The sequence below is a fragment of the Huiozyma naganishii genome, chromosome 8, assembly GCF_000348985.1.
Source record: "Huiozyma naganishii CBS 8797 chromosome 8, complete genome".
In the NCBI taxonomy this organism is placed as follows: domain Eukaryota; kingdom Fungi; phylum Ascomycota; class Saccharomycetes; order Saccharomycetales; family Saccharomycetaceae; genus Huiozyma; species Huiozyma naganishii.
Genome location: NC_035929.1, coordinates 587,870 through 605,788, shown reverse-complemented (window position 1 = coordinate 605,788; position 17,919 = coordinate 587,870). Strand labels below are relative to the sequence as shown.

General features: G+C 51.3%; 12 protein-coding genes across 12 annotated transcripts; 7 read left to right on the top strand and 5 right to left on the bottom strand.

Annotated features, from left to right (window-relative positions):
• Positions 1–309: 309 nt before the first annotated feature.
• On the top strand, positions 310–1,869 carry FOB1 (replication fork barrier binding protein FOB1; the record flags this gene model as incomplete). The annotated part of the gene is made up of 1 exon (XM_022609604.1): positions 310–1,869. The coding sequence occupies one exon, from the start codon at positions 310–312 to the stop codon at positions 1,867–1,869; it is 1,560 nt and encodes a 519-aa protein (XP_022465984.1).
• A 178-nt stretch (positions 1,870–2,047) lies between these two features.
• Positions 2,048–2,893, bottom strand: PDS1 (securin; the record flags this gene model as incomplete). Its single annotated transcript, XM_022609603.1, has 1 exon — positions 2,048–2,893. The coding sequence occupies one exon, from the start codon at positions 2,891–2,893 to the stop codon at positions 2,048–2,050; it is 846 nt and encodes a 281-aa protein (XP_022465983.1).
• Positions 2,894–3,068: 175 nt separating this feature from the next.
• MRX14 (mitochondrial 54S ribosomal protein bL34m) lies at positions 3,069–3,329 on the top strand (the record flags this gene model as incomplete). Its single annotated transcript, XM_022609602.1, has 1 exon — positions 3,069–3,329. The coding sequence occupies one exon, from the start codon at positions 3,069–3,071 to the stop codon at positions 3,327–3,329; it is 261 nt and encodes an 86-aa protein (XP_022465982.1).
• A 132-nt stretch (positions 3,330–3,461) lies between these two features.
• On the bottom strand, positions 3,462–4,319 carry MRPL1 (mitochondrial 54S ribosomal protein uL1m; the record flags this gene model as incomplete). The annotated part of the gene is made up of 1 exon (XM_022609601.1): positions 3,462–4,319. One exon carries the CDS (start codon positions 4,317–4,319, stop codon positions 3,462–3,464), a length of 858 nt encoding a protein of 285 aa, XP_022465981.1.
• Positions 4,320–4,492: 173 nt separating this feature from the next.
• TMA64 (Tma64p) lies at positions 4,493–6,178 on the bottom strand (the record flags this gene model as incomplete). Its single annotated transcript, XM_022609600.1, has 1 exon — positions 4,493–6,178. One exon carries the CDS (start codon positions 6,176–6,178, stop codon positions 4,493–4,495), a length of 1,686 nt encoding a protein of 561 aa, XP_022465980.1.
• A 192-nt stretch (positions 6,179–6,370) lies between these two features.
• Positions 6,371–8,239, top strand: APC4 (anaphase promoting complex subunit 4; the record flags this gene model as incomplete). Its single annotated transcript, XM_022609599.1, has 1 exon — positions 6,371–8,239. One exon carries the CDS (start codon positions 6,371–6,373, stop codon positions 8,237–8,239), a length of 1,869 nt encoding a protein of 622 aa, XP_022465979.1.
• A 121-nt stretch (positions 8,240–8,360) lies between these two features.
• VBA4 (Vba4p) lies at positions 8,361–10,394 on the top strand (the record flags this gene model as incomplete). Its single annotated transcript, XM_022609598.1, has 1 exon — positions 8,361–10,394. The coding sequence occupies one exon, from the start codon at positions 8,361–8,363 to the stop codon at positions 10,392–10,394; it is 2,034 nt and encodes a 677-aa protein (XP_022465978.1).
• A 240-nt stretch (positions 10,395–10,634) lies between these two features.
• COX26 (Cox26p) lies at positions 10,635–10,850 on the top strand (the record flags this gene model as incomplete). The annotated part of the gene is made up of 1 exon (XM_022609597.1): positions 10,635–10,850. The coding sequence occupies one exon, from the start codon at positions 10,635–10,637 to the stop codon at positions 10,848–10,850; it is 216 nt and encodes a 71-aa protein (XP_022465977.1).
• Positions 10,851–10,927: 77 nt separating this feature from the next.
• TRM1 (tRNA (guanine26-N2)-dimethyltransferase) lies at positions 10,928–12,547 on the bottom strand (the record flags this gene model as incomplete). Its single annotated transcript, XM_022609595.1, has 1 exon — positions 10,928–12,547. One exon carries the CDS (start codon positions 12,545–12,547, stop codon positions 10,928–10,930), a length of 1,620 nt encoding a protein of 539 aa, XP_022465976.1.
• Positions 12,548–12,752: 205 nt separating this feature from the next.
• Positions 12,753–13,331, top strand: DPB4 (DNA polymerase epsilon noncatalytic subunit; the record flags this gene model as incomplete). The annotated part of the gene is made up of 1 exon (XM_022609594.1): positions 12,753–13,331. One exon carries the CDS (start codon positions 12,753–12,755, stop codon positions 13,329–13,331), a length of 579 nt encoding a protein of 192 aa, XP_022465975.1.
• A 94-nt stretch (positions 13,332–13,425) lies between these two features.
• Positions 13,426–16,236, top strand: KIN1 (serine/threonine protein kinase KIN1; the record flags this gene model as incomplete). The annotated part of the gene is made up of 1 exon (XM_022609593.1): positions 13,426–16,236. One exon carries the CDS (start codon positions 13,426–13,428, stop codon positions 16,234–16,236), a length of 2,811 nt encoding a protein of 936 aa, XP_022465974.1.
• A 314-nt stretch (positions 16,237–16,550) lies between these two features.
• On the bottom strand, positions 16,551–17,396 carry INO2 (Ino2p; the record flags this gene model as incomplete). Its single annotated transcript, XM_022609592.1, has 1 exon — positions 16,551–17,396. The coding sequence occupies one exon, from the start codon at positions 17,394–17,396 to the stop codon at positions 16,551–16,553; it is 846 nt and encodes a 281-aa protein (XP_022465973.1).
• Positions 17,397–17,919: the final 523 nt, after the last annotated feature.

Genomic DNA, 17,919 nt, shown 5'->3' with positions numbered 1-17,919 from the left:
CAAAAGCTGTATAGTAAGGAAACCTCCTAAATAGAGGAAGAATGCAGTAAGAGAAATATTAACGGTAGCTTGTGCGAGCGTGAAGAAGTTTGTACAATGGTTCATCAAACCACTACCAACCTGTTCGCATAGTTGTGTTGGATCTTAACAGTCTTTCAGTATGTAAATAAATTTTCATCGACCAAAATTTTCATCTCGGGAAGGTGAAGATGAGAGATCTTAGATTTTAGTGCTAGTACATTGTAGCGAGGTATCAGTTGGATATTTGTATTGGCGACGCTGTATTCTAGTCTCAATACTGATTGGCCGATGACCCCCCGCGTTATTCGAGGGTTCACAGAAGAATTTGAACGAAACCCATATGACGTTGATAGAATAGAAAGCTCGTTTAGTACAGAAACCAATCCAAAACTGGTTCCTGTGATTGGGGATAAGTGGTCGAATTACGCAGATGAGAAGTTAGATATTGAATTTTGCAAACGGGGGGAGAGAGATATTACTGCATATGCTCCTACCCAGCCAGGGCGCATGTCACAAGAACTGTACGCCCTATTCAAAAATGACGATGTTACGAAAGAAAATATAGCGAGGTTATACCCTACGGACAGATCTGGTGACGAGAGCAGGAAAATGATGTATATTACGCGACGGTATTACAAGGATGCGAACGGGATGATCCGGGATGCCACCATGAACAACAGAATCGTTTATGATCCAATCCATACATTTGACATCATCATGTCGTGCCATTTGATGAACAAGCATCTGGGGTCCGAGCGTGTCTATAGGTGTTTGAGGGAATTCTATGCCAATGGGGGGCCACTTCTTATAAAAAGAACACTCGAATACTGCTCGGTTTGTAATCCAAGCCTAAAACTCACCCCCAAAGTACAACCTAAACCGTATCTTTTCGAGAAGGCATTACCGCTCGAACGAATTACAATAGAAATCATTGAACCCTTTCCCAATGAAAAGGTCGAGGGCAAATACAGCAATATGGTCGTGATGAAGGATTTTATCGGTAGATTTGAATGGTTAGAACCCTTGAAGAATACTAAATTTAAAAATATCGTTCCCGTGGTAGCCAAGATGATTCTGAGTTTTCCTAGAGTGCCAATCTGGGTCGAGTCCAACACCTTGGACTGGTCCGATCTGTTTGACATCTTTGAAATGATAGTGACGAAATATGGAATAAAGATTGGATTGGGGTGTACTACCCGTAGTTCAGCAGCCCAGGCAACTGCCCGTATAAACAGGGACTTGAATGACCACCACGACGAGTGTCTTTTCGATTTTAACAACTGTCTCAAGTACGGTCCTACGAAATATAATCAGATCAAGTACCTAGGGTTCCACAAATCACCTTGTGATATAATATCGCATTCAGAGACTCAATTGAAGGCGAAATTTAGAGCGAAGCGTGCATTCATCCTAAAGCATTCTCCCTCCAGTTGCGTAATGAATCGAGGGATGGGGACCCTGTATCTCGAAAGTCCTAATGGAATCCAGGAGGACGCAGCAGCATCTTCGGCGGATGAGTTGTCCTCCGCAAAAGATGCTGAGGACGAGGAGAGAGATAACAGCACGCGGGAAGGTTCCGGCAATGGGGAAGAAAGCGATACAGAACCGGCAGTGGATCATTCGCGACGCTCCAAAAAGAAGAAGATTGCCGGAGTGAAGGAAGAACCGCAACGTTCTTTCTCGCCGATGAAGGATTCACAGAGGACTCTTTTCGAGGAGGATTCGGAACAAAACGACTCAATGGAACTGCCAACTCCTTCGACGTCTCATCAGAACTTGGCCAGATCACTGCAGAGACGGAAGTTTGAAATCAGTAAAAGTGACACCGCTGATACAAGCGAACTGTAGTACTACATCTTTTACTATAACAAACAGGTAACAACAGGAGTATGGCGTATTATATAATATATGTGATTAGATAGTGTTTAGTTCGTGGAATACGGACTCCTTTAGAATAATACAGTAGCACACCGTGCCAACACTCAAAAACGCGTATCCCATCGCCCCCTCTCATAAATATAGCACATCATATCCCGTTTATCAAGTCTTCTATATCATCATTCGTCAGTCCGTTTTCCCAATCCTCGGAACCTGCGATCTGCGGGAAACGATCCAATGTATTCAAATGTACTTCTGGTTGCGTATGCTCTGGCCCATCAGGTATATCTTCCAATTCCAGCAACTGCAGAGACGATCCGTCTGCTTGACGTTTATCATCATCAGTATCATCTGCTCCAGAATCATCTATCATGATATCCCTTGGAGCGTAGTCCCGCAACTTAGCTATGTCCGCCTCGTGTAATATAATATGTCCATCTGGGATATACGGCAGTTCATCTTGCGCCTGCGGGCGTATCTCTAGTTCTCTGTTCTGTGACTGGCGTACCAGCCGGTCCAACCCGCCTCCCAGCTGTGATCGTATCTTGAGGATATCAGTATCATCTCCATCGTCATCGCCGTCAGAACTGTTCTTCGCGATCTCCTCATCGAGCAGCAGTCGCTTCGTCACAGATTTACTCGACTCATTGGGTGCCTCTGGATCCTTTAAGATCAGACTCTTGGAACGCGTCAGCTGCCTGTTATCATACCCCAACAGCGACCCGTACCGTTTCAACTTACGCGAACTGTTCGCCTCGCGCACTTGGTCTGCGGGTTGTCTGCCCAATTTCCCGGACACAACCAGCCCAGAAGCATTGTTATCCTTGGACGCGAGGGGCAACCGTCCGCCTCTAGTTGGCGACTTCCTCACGCTGAAGCTCTGCTTCCCGCGCGACCCAACAGGTTTCAGTACGACTCCACTCCCATCCAAAATATTGCTCGCGGGCGTCTGCGGCACCGCAACAGCATTCTCCTTATCCTCGTTATCCTGCATCCCCCTTTCAAACACACAGAGACCTCGATCTGTCCCTCTAGCAACCTGTACCACACCTTTGTGTCTTTGTTGTTGATGATATTGATGTAAAATATCGTTATATCGAATTTATAGTCAAAAAGTGTATCAGCGACAACAGCCAGAACAACTGCAGACCTCGCTAACGCTTCCACAAATGTCGCTACTGCTCTCTACTGTTGCTGGGATTGCGAGGACCCGTGCTGTTGGTGCCTCTGCGCTTTTGACGGGCGGGATTAGGCCCACGACTGGGGTTGTGACTCTAACGCGGCGTTGGAAGTCCAGGGGGAACACGTACCAGCCAAGCACGCTCAAGAGGAAGCGGAAGTTTGGGTTTCTTGCGCGTGTGCGAGCGTCCTTTAGGTCGAAGGTTCTGAAGAGGCGTAAAGAGAAGGGCAGGTGGTACCTGTCCCACTAGAAGAACGAGAGGGTGGGAGGGGACTCGCCGAACTATATTCACTTGTACATACATACATACATACGAACGTGCTTTAGCTTACGTCTACTATCTACATGACTGGTGGGAATTGCCTCGTGGAGGGTTGCTGGCTCATGCGAGATCGATTACAATCCCGGGCCCGTGGGTACTGGAAAGCGTGGATCTGCCCAGGATGGACCGTTTCTTCGACTTCTGGTTCTGGATTGCGAGCTGGAAGGCTTCTCTGGCGGCGATGAGGTTGCCCAGGACCTGTCTGTCCGAGAAATGGCACTTGGCGATACCGAATGCCAAGTTTGCAGCCCTCTGCCGGAAGGGCATCGCCCCGACTTTCGAGCGGATCATTGCTAGCAAGTCCGGCCCGACGGTGCCCTTCTTGATGTTTGGTAGCAGCCCACGGCGACCCAGTAGAGCGCCCAGTTTGCTATTAAGCTGTGGAGCAATGTCAGGGGTTGCAAACGCCTTGTCGAACTGCACGGGGACTTCGCCGGATTTCAATTGATCGATTAGCTCAGCACCGCCGACGATCTCCAGTTCCACCTCCTCTTGCAGCCGCTTCAACAACTCCGGGTCCGCGCTAAAGGCAGCAATACGCACGGGCTTCAGCGGCGTCGGCAACACAACGTCCCCGTGCAACGGAGGGACACCCTTCTCGCTGACGACCATCGTCGTTAAAGTGATGGTCTGTTGAGACGTAGGTTGCCCAACCTCCACGGCTCGTAGGATACGCATCGCCTCGGGCACACTCAGGTACACCTTATCCTGGGACGCGGGACGCTTGGCGAGCATTTTGCTGCGGATCATCTTGCGCAACTCCCGTCGACGCAGTTGCTCTTTGGTCAACTTCGGCTGCGCTGGAGCTGCAGCGACGGCTGCACCGGTCACAGCTTCCTGTGCCAGGGGCCCAAATCGCGTGTGCAGGGCCCGCAGAGGCATTCTCAGAAGCACAGGTCTCCAGTGATTCGCAAGCATCTGGATGTTACTGCACTGGTCCTCTCTCTGTCCAACTTGTGCTCTTCACTGAACGGTTTGTTCTTATATCTCTATAACGATTATATTTAAAGCGTTCGCTTATATCGAACAAGTTACTGCAGTGAGTGCTTGAGAGAGATGGTTGACTCAATGGGCAGTGGTCAATGGGTTGATCACTTGCGCTTCTTCTTGGGTTTGACTTTGTTTTCGAACACGACCCATGAGCTCGGGACGCCCAGTTCGCGTAGATGGTCGATGATCAAGGGGCCGTGGGCGCCCTGTACCTGGATCTCGGACACCACTGGGGTGCTCACCGTTTTTCCTATCGTAGTCGAGGCACTGCAGAGCTTACGCAGATCTGCTGCAAATTCTGTGTCGCGGATGTTCAGATGGTCGAAGTTGTACACTCTCGTGACGACTTTGCGACCGATCTTCATCTCGGTGATGATATGTACTTTGGGAGGTTCACCCTTCTGTGGGTGCTTTGTCAAAGGGGTATCCTTGTCCTTGAATAGCTGGTATAGCGTTTTGAAGTGGTATTTCATGACACGTTCGAGTATCTCCGGTCTTGCCATGATCCGCTTTGTCGTCTGCTTCTCCTCATTCCCCTTCGTGACCATCCCAAAGAGCGTATCGTTCAAGAGAACCATCTTCGGATTATTTGGTTGAGCCAGTTTGTTAGCCGTGATGTACTCGTTGAGCACTTCACGGATCTCTGGCCCTGAGAAGTATCTCTGACCCCCCAGGGGCAATGCTGTTTGTGCTGTAGAATCAGGTTGGAAACTCGTCACTGCAAACATGACTGGGCCGTTTGTCGTTTGCGACTTGGGTCCGGATTCGGCAATTGAGTTGCCCACCAGGTAGGGCACAAAATCCTTCAATCCTGCATGTGTCTTCGAATCAGTACTCCCCACAACGACCAAATCGTCACCTTTGCCCTTCAACTTCAAGAGACCCTCCTTCTCGAAATGTTTCAGGTACTTTGCTGTCTTCTTCCATGAGGACTTCTTCACATTGACCTCGGTGGCGTCTATACCCTTTGGCAAGCATTTCATGAGGTGCATGGACATGAAGTTCGAGGCATTGATGGGCAATGCCAGTTTTGGTTCCTGTGTTAAGGTGTAGTACAGGGCTCTTGTCATGAAATAGTCCACGTCTTCCACGGAGAGGGTCTCCAAAACCTCTGCCAAGTCATCAACAGCGACTGGATTCGTCACAGGCGAAGTTGGTTTCGCCTCAACTGGTGGCTCTTCCGCCACCTCTTGTGTAGTCGCCGATTCTAACTTGTCTGGGATATCTAGTTTCAGACGGAATGCATCGGCCAGACCGTCTGCAAAATGGTGAGCCACCTCGACAACGACACCACTGTGGCCAACAACACCTGTCGTATTGAAGGGCTCCAAGTCCATCTTCAAAGTTCCCACAGCAATAATCACATCTGGAGATTTGTAATTGGCAATACCACAGGGCCGGCCCTTATGCAAATGAGCTACGTCAAATGGCGGCATGGTCCCCGAAATCATCAGGTTCGCACCATTGAACAGATGGTCTTCGATGACCACAGAGTGGGTCAGTATGATTGGCAGCAAACCAGGGTGCGACCAGCAAGCGTAGACACTGGGCCAGAGCGGACCAGACCCATGTTTCTCCTTAAAGAATAGCGGCACAGGAATCTTCTCATCGTTCAAATATATCGTCCCGACACTCGTCGTCGACTGGAAGTTTGTCTGCTTGACTGTGTTGCCCGAGAAGACGAACTCATCCACACCAAACTGTTTCTGTACTTCCTGCTGCAACTTCCGTTGCTCTGAGTTCTTCAGATTGCTCAACGGCTTAATATGTGGTGTCTTCTTAAACATATCTGACGTGCTGTAATGGTGTTACTGACTGTCGAAATGTACCTTGTACATGTGCATCCGTTAATCTGTACATGGTTCAAGTGTTCAATAGTGTAAAAATCTTTAATAATAGTGATAGCGGCATCGATCTCTAGCGGCGCGATGCTCGTAAAGCAAGGACGGGCCAAGGAGAGCGGTGTACACAAGGGGACAATGACCGAGGATGCGTTGTATGCACGTCAGTTTTATACGGAGGTTAATAATGTGCTGCCCCTGTACGTGACTCGCGGGACCAAGCAGCTGGTGGTGAACAGGGATACCGATGACTCGACCATCGCGTCTACGTTCATCAGAGATCCGTCGCAGGTGGTGTCGTATCAGTGGGACACAATTGGCGGTGAAATCATCTCCGTGATGTTCCAGGATGGTTCGATACGGATCAATGATGTAATGTACGATGCGAAACTGGTTGCGTTGCTGAGGACTCAGCGCACCGGACTTGACTGCGTCCTATGGGATCGTATTCGTTTGCCCAGCAGAGCCCAATCCATGGAATGGGATCCTGATATTATTACGCAATCCCTCCCGCGGTTGGTGAAATTTATGGGCAGCGATGCATCACCGAGCATGTCGCCTTACCTCCCGACGAACCACAGCTGGCGGTTCCCGAACAGTGGGGCTGCAGGTGGGATATTGGATGTGCATTTCCTTCACCAAAAATTGGGGGATACCCTTGTGGCTTTGTTGAACGGGGAGTACCAGTTGCAATTGACTGGTCCGCATCAAGAGGATCAATCTGAATTGCGCAAAATCATTGCGCGGACAGATTCAAAGAGGCATGTGTATAATTGCTACTACAAAACGGGCCCCGTTAGACAAGTGGACCTGACAGGGTTTGTCGAGGATAAAGACACGATCAAGTTATTGGAAAGGTTTCTTCTGTTCCAAGATTACCTCGGCTATTTTTTGGCGCATCTCGAACCGATACAGACAGAGTGTGTTGAACCGTACCAAGAATTTATCGAGCGGTTATGTGAAGACGCCTTTGGCAAAGAGAAACTACAAGAGTCACTCACGGACCATTTTTTGGTTGGGTCCATGGATGAAGAATTGAGAGATTGGCTCGTATACTCTCTAGGTGAACGTAATTTGGAAGAGTGGAAATCGTTGATGAACACGGCTTATCGGAGAACGTCCCAAGTGGTATTGATGTGCCTCGTTCCTGTAAGTGAACGGTTAATAATTTTGTGCGAGCAATTGCAAGCTCTTGTGTTAACCGCCCAACTGTCGGAAGGTATGGTTGGTGACTCCCTTGAAATATCGGAATTTACTGACTTGCTGGAAAATTGCCAAGAGCTTTTGCAGCTTGTCTTGCAGACTGTAAAGCAGCTTGCAAAGGACATCAAGGATATAAAAGTGTTCCTGCTCTGGTTGGAGAATGTGCTCAAGACCACCATCAACAAGGACTACCCGCCTAACTTTAACGTATCTGAGTGTGGTAAGTTTGGCTTTCTCTTTACATCAGGGTTGGCACTGACATTGGAACCGGCTAAGAAAACGGTCACCTTTTTCGACGAGTCGAGGCGTATTGTCCGTGAGTGTGGCGACCTGCTCTTACAAGTGGACAACCTTTACGTGCGCGACTTACTGCTGTCCAAAGTTATCGTTGGTGACCCGATCCCACTGCTCAATAGCTACTACATCGAGCATTTCGTCACGTTGCTCGACATTGCACAAGTGGCCGCACACCCTGCGTACCTGATCTACCTCTGCCGGAACATGAGCAACCGGAGCGAAGTACTGTTGGGTGCAATAGACTGCCAATCAAATAAAGTCGCCACGGACATCAAGCTGCCGTACAACCACGCAGAGATGGACATCGAGGGTGTCCGGATTATGGGCGACGCATCACAGATCGCACCCGAATCGCACCAAACGACAAAGATAACGCTCCCAATAATCGTACAGTACAAATCTGGTGACATTACCCTGCGGACACACGAGTCGCACTACTGCAAGCTCGACTGCCAGCTCATTTTGCATCGCGAGTCTGTCTCTGTGACCATCGCCCGCTTAAAGTGAAGAGAGGCAGAAAAAATTGTCGTATACATGAAAAATTGCACTGAGAAGGAACCTTTTTACTCTGGAGCTGAAGAACGAGGTGTGCGTCAGATATCCAGGTTACCTGGATTTGGGGCGGATCATGGGCAAGAAAGATAGACAGAGACACAAGGTCAAGAAATTTGTCGAGAAGAAGAAGATTGTGGTCGATCGGTCGCCCTCTCCCTTGAACGAATTAGTAGCAATGGAAGGTACCTCATCGGATGGGAAATTGTCTGTGGGGAACCCTGAGCAATGTGCTTCCCAGGAGGTCACTGTTACTGGAAGCAGTACTGGGTCTGGTGACAAGACATCTGGTCGGGACATGGAAACGAGTTGCTCGAAGGATGGGACTGAGAATGCTTTGACAGAAGGAGTGTCCAATTCAGATTACACAAGCGACCGTCTATTGCGGAAGGACAGTGTGCCGATGGACAAGGATGAAAGTGTTGATCACTCGCGCTTTGTGCTAGAACGAGGTGGTACTGATGCGACAACCGATGTTGCCAGCGCGCAGGATTCCGCGAAGTTGGCCGCGGTGCCTAGTCTCAGGCACGAAACTGGTACAATACGTTCTGTTGGTAGTAGCTCTGAAGCGAACCAACAACGCCACAAGAAGAATAAGAAGGGCGCTGACACCGTTGATTTGCCCGTGAAACGTATAACGTCGAATTTCCAGATGACACCCGCGCTCTGCGAGAGTACGCCGATTCTGGATAGTGCCTCTGAGGCCCCCGAAAGACCCAATTCGGATGAGTTTGATGGGTACGCGTTCTCCGCTGAATCCAACCGCACGTCTCTACGGGCCAATTACGGGTCAATCCACGAGTTTCTTCCCGAATCGCCGACGCATCCGCTATCCCCCGTGCAATCAAGCACTGTGCGCACAGTGGAGCGTTCGAACTTGAGACAGAGTATCGGGTCGACAATCTTCAGTGGGATGAGTTTTATCACAGGTTTGGATCTGATGATGATATGGTCGCGCAGTGCGTTGATCAGTTCCGACTACAACAAATTCCTGAGCTACTTCCTTTTCCCTGCGCTGTACCTGTTCCCCATAGCGACGTCTCATTTCCTCCGGAGCCGCATCTCGCTGAGCATCAGGTCTAACATGCTGATGTCGCAATTGCTGTCGATCGTTGGGTTTCTGATTACTGCCCTCGGACGCCACTTCAGCGTGATCCTGCTCGGCAGGTTTTTCATCGGGTTGGGGGTCAGCTCCCACTTGATCACTGCTCCTAGCACCATTGAGTCGATGAGGTTGCCCCTCCCGAACTTCATATTCCTACAAAGTTTTGCGTTGGGGTTGCTATGCGGTAGTCTAATCCCCGTGAATTGGCAGTGGGCCCAGGGGATATTCGCTTGTGTTTACATCCTGATGTTCCTGACCACTGTTGTCGCAGTTCCCCGCGGGTCTCACCGGCGGCGGAACAGTGTACACGATGTGCGGGACCACGAGGACTATGTGTGGTCTGTCGCGTTCCGTTTACTGAACATTATGGGGATCAGCATCATGTTGAACGCTGTGCTTGTGTACGCAAACGCGATGTACGATAACGTGGGCCACTGGACGATCTTCGTGTTCATATCCGGTCTCGTTGTGGGGACGGACCTGTCGAAGCGGTACGGCTCCTTCATTGAGAAGTGGATCATCTCTATCATCTCGAACGCGCTGACTTTCTTGCTGTTCGTGTGCTACTACAAAGACATTGTGGGCAACGCAGCACTGTTCCTGCTTGCGTTCGTGTGGACCGTGTGTTTCACCACACATTACATCCTACAGCAGCGGAAGGACTTACAACGGTCGATGTGGCGGAACAACTACTGGAAGGAGGTGACTGCCGCCGGTGTTGCCATCACTGGCGCAAGTATCCTCTTCAACGTGGCGTTACGTAAATCTTTGTGGACCGCCCTCGAGCAACTCGTCTCTGAAGAACACCCGCAAGAACAACTACAGCAGATACTACACCGTGCTCTCGAGTCCTCACACTGGATCCAGCACTCTGCACCAGAATTCGCACAGGAGACCATTTACGCAAGCTTCAGACACAACTTCACCACGCTGTTCCTAGCCGCGATCACCCTCTTGACGACGAGTCTCTTCTGTATGACCAGCAACAGCGCCGAGAACGTCTAGGACAGAACAAAAATCCTGCCACAGCGGGGGTTCGAACGCGGGAAAGAGTAACTTTTCCATTCAGCCAATCAGAACCCAGAATTGAGATCCCCCTCTCGCTGAGGACGGCGTTAGCAACTTCGAGGAAGCGACTCGATATTTAAAACGCGGGCCCGCTGACGTTTGGGACCTGTTATGACGGCTAGTTGCAGCCGGGAATCCCTGTTCAACAACAGGAGAGTGTCTTCTATAGTGTCGTAAATGTTTCGTAGTCAAGTTTCAAAATCCCTGCAACGTATGAGCAAACCCATCGGGTTGCGGTACGCCTCTAGTGGTGGCCGTGTGGGGCCCGGGTTCTACAGGACGGAGATCAAGCGGAGGATCCCGCAGGTGGCCTTGTGGGGCAGCGGGCTGTTCCTCGTGCTCGAGTGGCCGTTCTTCTTCAAGTGGTACAACCAGTGGGCGCACGGGGTGTGATTGCTGTATAAGCTTTAGATATATATATCCGTGGTATAAGCTACGTATTAAGAACAACATAATGCTTGTTTGGGCCGCTATGACGATTGCGGGCGCGCCTTGGGTCCCCAGTTCTTAGTCGGGTTCTCCTGGTACCTGACTATCTTGAGTTTGCGGAGACTCTCGATCTTGCCGCTCTGTTCGTTCGGTTCGAAGGAGAGCTGTTCTGGGTCGAATGAGTCCTCTGGGCGTGCGGCCATCCACTGGTCGATCCGCGACAGGATCTTGTACCCGGGCGTTCTCTCGTTCAGTTTCGTAAAGTCTCTCCCCTCGGGGGCACACTTGCTCAGCGTGTACCAGATGGCCTCCCAAGGTGCGTCCGTTTTCAAAGAGGACGGCTGTGCATGCGTCAGAGAGCAATTGTACCCGAGGGACCCTAGCCCCGCGGCGACCGTCTTCAACGGCGGTACTTGCAACTTGAGCACGGAGGAGACCATGTTCGGGCTGAAGTAGAATGGCGCCTGAGGCAATTCGTTTAGTGCGAGCGTGGCCATCCCCTCGATCCGCTTCCGTGTCTTGTACGTGCTGTCCGTATGTTCTTCGGAGTTGATGCGCAGTACTTCCTCGATGAACTCGCGGTTGTGCAGTGGGCCACCGTACATGGGTCCCGCGAGGTGGAACGCTCCGCCGCAGAACTGGCACCTGCGGTCCACGGGTGGTCCCTGGGCAACACTGTACTTGACTATGGTTTTGCCCTTCTTGCCCTCACGCTCCGAGATTCTCCCCAAAAATTGGTTGTGGACAGATCCACACTGCGAGCAATGGTAAGTGACCATGGTGTTCGATTGGAGGTTCTTGACTGCTAGCGGGCTTGTTGTGACTCTGACGAACACGCGCACGTAGAAGTCGATGCTCAGACACAGCAGTGGCTCGACGTTCTTCTTGTACTTGGCAGCAGTCGCCGCGAGCAACTGTACGACGAGTCTCAGCGCGGACTCGTGCGTTGCCTCGTGTGAGACCATGTTCACACCGCCGTACAGCGCAAAGCACTTCTCAGGGTATCCATTGCCCGCAAGCACGGACAGATCCGTGCAAGTGACGAGCATGAGCCCTCCATCCTCCACGGATTGCACCGCTGCGTCGACGAAGGGGGTGACGGTTCCGTAGGGGTCCAAATCGACGACGTGGAACTTACGTCCCTGGGCGGTCTCCCTGTGCATGAGCACGTTCGCATCATCCTCGTTCGCTTGGACCAATTGCTGTGTGCCGTTGTACCGTGCGTTACGTGCAATGGACTCTACCGCGGCGGGGAGCAAGTCGTTAGCGACCACCTTCTGTATATGTGGGAGCTCGTTTGCGTACCGGATCGCCCTGAGCCCCGTAGCGGAAAGAGCCTCGAGGATCCGCATGTATCTCTCCCCAGTGGCCCGCGTAGACCCATCGGCGGTTTTGCGTCTCTTCCTGGAGGGACCCTGCCTGTGTTGCGGGAACCCGTACAGGTTATCCCAGGCCTTGATGCATGTGACGCTGAGGTCTCTGTTGAACTGCTGCACCGGATTGTAGAACACGGTCTCGCGCTTGGGGAACAGGATTTGCGCCTTCCCCTCCTCGACGACGTTGAAGTCCTCCACGTTGAGGTACTCGGGGGTTGCGGACCCAGAAGCCGCAGCCTCGGGCACACCTCTCCCAATCAGTTTCTGCAGGACACTCTTCCACATCGCACTGCCGCGTTGCATGGACCAAACAGGCAGATACAATTGCAGTCGTGGTACATCGTAGTAGTCATCAGCAGCTCATCGCAAACTTGGAAAATTTTTCAGTTTGAGACGAAGGACGTTGCCAGTCGAGAGGGTCTTGGGTAGACGTAGGTTCAATTGCTTCTTCTTCTGCTGCTGCTGCTGCTGCTAGTCACTGCACTGTAGAATGCCGCCGAAGGGATGGAGGAAGGACTCACAGGGAAACTACCCGACGACGTCGTACATCAAGGAGCAGGAGAACGTGAAAGTGGAGGACCTGCTGTTCCCGCGGAGCACTGTGTTGCAACTGGCCAAACAGTGTGAGCCCGAAGGTGGTCCGAGACTCGTTGTTGCGCGGGACGCAGGACTCGCGTTGCAGCGGTCCGCCACAGTGTTTGTGAACCATTTGCTCATGTTTGCCCGGGAGGCCGCCGCGGAGCAGGATCGTCGGACATGTTCAGTGGACGACGTGCTGCAGGCGCTCGAAAGGGCGGGGCACCCGCAGCTGCGTCCACTGCTACAACTGAGGATGCAAAAGTGGACAGAAAGTGCGGCTGCGTCTGCTGCACCTGAAAGACCCGTCACTGCAGGTACAGTGATTGCAGAGAGCATCCCCGAGGGCATCACCGAAGCCGAGACACCATCTACACTTGCGTCTGGCAACGCAGGGACCCTTGCAGACACTGCAGCGGTCCCCGCAGAGGACTCCCCCTGCCACAGCCACTACCCCTCCGTGTCGTATATAAACAGATTGCGTTTAAAGTAAAAGATGTAAAAGCTGTCACGACCTGTCAAGTGTCCTACGGTACGCTGTTGGGACGCTGTGCGGTGAGTTCAGGTAATTGCTGATTGCTGCGGTGATGGCGGATGTGTTGCAGGTCGAGTCCCGTGCCGCGGGGGAGCGCAGCAAGTCCGTGGATACGAGGACAAACGGTAACGACAGTGATAGTAGGGGTAGGGGTGGCAGTGCAAGCGAGAATGCCGATGCAGAGGCGTACACGGTGATGGACAGTTACTGCTACGAGTGTGACACTGGGAAAAGTAGGAGGAAGGGCGGGGGTAGGAACCGCAGGGGCCGGAGTAGTGGTAGGGGCGGCAAGAGCAAAAGCAGGAGCAGGAGTAGGAGTAAGAGTAAGCACCGTAACGAGGTAGACGGCGAGGGAGAGGGTGATGACGCTACACGCCAGTTCTATAGGATGTCGCTTGGTGATTGGGACTTCCAAACCACTGTCGGGGCAGGGTCCATGGGGAAAGTCAAGCTGGCAAGACACAGGTACGACGACACGGTTTGTGCAGTGAAGATCGTGAACAGGGCGACAAAGACGTTCTTGTACAGGCAGCAATCCGCACCAGCACCGCAGAGCAAAGCGGATATTAAGGAGCGAGAACGGTTGCTCGCGAAGGAGATTGCTAGGGACACGCGGACCGTCAGGGAGGCATCCCTCGGGCAAGTGCTCTCGCACCAAAATATCTGCCAACTGTACCAGATGTGCACGATGTCAAACCACTTCTACATGATGTTTGAATACGTCTCGGGGGGCCAATTGCTCGACTACATCATCCAGCATGGGTCCCTGAGGGAACCCCTGGCACGCTCCTTTGCAAGAGCCATCGCGAGCGGGCTTGCGTACCTCCACGCGAACAACGTCGTCCATAGAGACCTCAAGATAGAAAACATCATGCTTACCGCCGCCGGGGAGATTAAGATCATAGATTTTGGACTTTCAAATCTGTTCGACCCAAGGGCCAAACTAACCACGTACTGCGGATCGCTGTACTTTGCGGCGCCTGAACTCCTGCGCGCGAAACCGTACATAGGACCCGAGATCGACATCTGGTCCTTTGGAGTCATACTGTACGTGCTCGTGGTCGGGAAAGTGCCCTTCGATGACGAGAATTCAAACGCACTTCACGAGAAGATCAAGAGGGGGAAAGTCAGCTATCCTGCAACGCTCTCCATCGAGTGCATCTCCTTACTGACAAAGATGCTCACAGTCAACCCAAAACGCAGGGCAACACTCAAAGAGATAGTCACGCACCACTGGATGGTAAGAGGGTACGGTAACATACCAGCCAAATCGTTCCAACCTTGGAGGCGCTGCTTGGTCCCAGAAGAGCTCGATAACACCGTGTTCAACGAGATGTTCAACTTGGAGTTTGTCGCAGACGTGGACGAGGCAAGGAAGCAGCTCGCCAAACTGATAACGTCCCCGGAATACATACACTTGTCCACGCAGCATGACACTTTGGACGCATCATACAAAGACGGTTCCCTTGACCCGGCTTTTGACGACCCGCTAGCAGCATTCCACCCTCTCGTGTCCACGTACTGGCTGACACGCGAATTCTTGGAGCGGAAGAGGTTCGGACACCATACCCCGACGTTGCAGTTCAATGAAGACAAATTGGCCACCAGGTCTGTACCAGCTATCGCGGAACCGGCGCGGGCATCGCTAGAATTGAATCGGGAAACAAGCAACGTCACAACAGATACAGAACACACGAGGGGGCTGCTTCCTCCAAAGGTCGCTAAAGCAGGGATGGCAGCGCATTTATCTCCAACGAGGAAAAATCATTACAACCCGTCGGATGCGGCACCAAACACAAGGACGGAAACCTCACCCCTCAAGGAGATCCATGAACGCATGAAGATTGGGAACCTCTTCAGAAGATTTTCCCTGAAGAGTCCGCCGCGTCAACTTCCCCAGGACCAACAGAAAAAGGATTACCAGGACCACAGGCGAGTCAAAACAGAAACGGCACAATCGATCAAGTTCACAGAGTTGCCCGAACCACCAATGAGAAGGAAGTCGGTCCTCAACAAGCCTGAATGCAACGAGGATGACACCGCTGCACGGGTCAAAAATCCTGTACACCGGAAGACAAGGACAACTTCCGTTGGTGGACAAAGACGGCCATCGTGGAATTTTATACGATCCGACGAAACCCCGTCTGCGGAGAACCTGTGCGATAGTAACGGGTTCTTCGAGTCCCCGGAAACAGCAACGACAGCTGGACAAGAGGAACCGCTGGACGACCAGTTGACGGACGCGCAGATCATCCAGCTCGCGAAAAGTGCACCGATGGGCACCATGCCCTCTATCGACTACCCGAAAGTGCTGTTCCTGAAGGGGTTCTTTTCCGTGCAGACGACGTCGTCGAAACCGCTGCCCATCGTCAGATACAAAGTCATCGTTCTGCTACAAAGGATGGGGATCACGTTCCATGAGGTTAAGGGTGGATTTGTCTGTCTCTACGAGGCTCCACCCATATACAAAGATTTCGGGAACCTCGAGAACAACGCGCTCACCCCAAACCGCAGCAGGCAGAGTGCTGCTACGAAATCTGTGTGTTCGTCGACAAGCTCGGAGTCTGACGAATTGAACTCGGACACGGAGGAGGGGGAGAACGACGGCCGCGGGCGGTACGTCAAGGCAAGTGACGAAAGTTTATCCCCCAACACGAGTGCAATGGGAGCACAGACTATGGTGTCCAACAACACGGTAAGGAACACAGCAAACACCTTCGACAAGCTGTCCGTCAAATTCGAGATACATATCGTCAAAGTTAAGATTGTAGGACTCGCTGGCGTCTACTTCAAAAAAATCAGTGGCAATACATGGGTCTACAAAGAGGTTGCATCTAAATTTCTCGAAGAACTGAAGCTGTGACGAGAGGTTACAGCTTCTGCTAATTCGTACTGTGCAACCGACCTCAGATTCCAGTCACTCTACAATATTCCCCACTTTGTTTGCATAATATTTATATATTCGAGTAGCTTCTTTTAATACTAATTACGCTCCACACTACTTATCTAGTTGTTAAACAGCTAGCAAGGGCCAAAGCCCCGGGGATATGTGTATTGGGAGCGCCTGGCTACCGCAATATTGTCCCAACCCTGTCCCCCCCTCCAAACGAAGCGTAATAAACTGTCCCACACTACTTTGGGAAATGCAAAATCTATCATAATGTCCACATTAAATTGTCATACGTCGTCAGCCAGCATCTTCTCCAGCTTCCTGTTAGCCTGTACGATTCCCTTGATATCCGTTACTATGTTACTTAATAGCTTGAATTTGGAAACACGTTTCTGCGGGGCATTGTTCCGGCGTCGGGTCATTCCTGTTAACTCGTCAAATTTCTTCTTCGTTTGATTCCGCCTCATCTTCTCAGTCTCAACGTGTTTCCATTTCTTGACCAGTTTCGGGTCGTCTCTGATATTTGGTGGGATCAACATCGTCTCCAACTTAATGTCCGGTAATATGAGTGGTTGTACCCTATATTCTGTATCAATGTCAACAGACGCCATTGGTCGTATCGTGGCTGACTGCTCGGGCTCGACTGTAGTGTATGCAGGCGTTGAAGCATAGTTACTGCTCGTATCGTTCGTACCGTGATTCTCCGGTTTGGGATCCGTCGCTATCAGCGCATCCAAAAAATGATCTATCGCATTTGCTTCAAACGCACTCAGAAGCTCGTCGCTTGGGTTCCCCATTTGCGGCGGCGACATTGATTTATGCGGTTGTAAACACAGCGGCTGGGGTGCGGACCCCCCATACAGCTGTAAATTGGTGTGTAGAAATTGGTCAGTATCCATTGCCGCATGATGCATTGGCGGAGACTTGATTGCATTGCCCTGATCTCTTGGCGAGAGTAAAGCAGGCGGGGTGCACTCTTGAAATTCTGGGAAAGAGGGCAATGCATTGTAAATATTCTTACCGTGTATTACACTATTCCCACTGCTCGTTGCAGCCGTATTCACTGTGTGTGTAACCTGGATGGGACTACCTTCAAAATTGCCCAACATCTCGTACGCCGTCTCGAAATCCATATCGGCGTCGAGGTTGAGCAGGTCGAACAGCTCAAAGTCCTTATGGTGGTTGCTCATCGTTGTTACGAAGTCAATTCCACTTGGGTGTGCTCTACTAGTCTTCTGTCAACCTTAGAATCGACCAACCGCTACATCGTGGGTGGTCTGCTTGAAAAGCATCGCTCTCTGGAACCGCATTCAAAAAGGCCCAGATTATCACATGCTGCATTGCTGTAACAGGTCACGTGGACGCAGCAATTGGGCGACGGTGGATCTTAGAGAGCGGATGCACTGCTGACAACGCGGTCATAATGCCCTCCAGGCTTACTGCTTGTTCAAGTCCCATTGCTGTAGCTAGTTGGGGTTTTGGTCGACCTTTATTTGACCTTTGGGTTATGTGTCAAGTTGTGGTATATAAATCATTTGTGTCACAAAATGGGACGTGGCACACTGTTGATGGGCAGTCGATTGCGATTGAAGAGCGAATTGGGAGTGGGATTGAACAGTCGTAAGGACACTGCACTCTTGTTATTAGTTGAGTTTA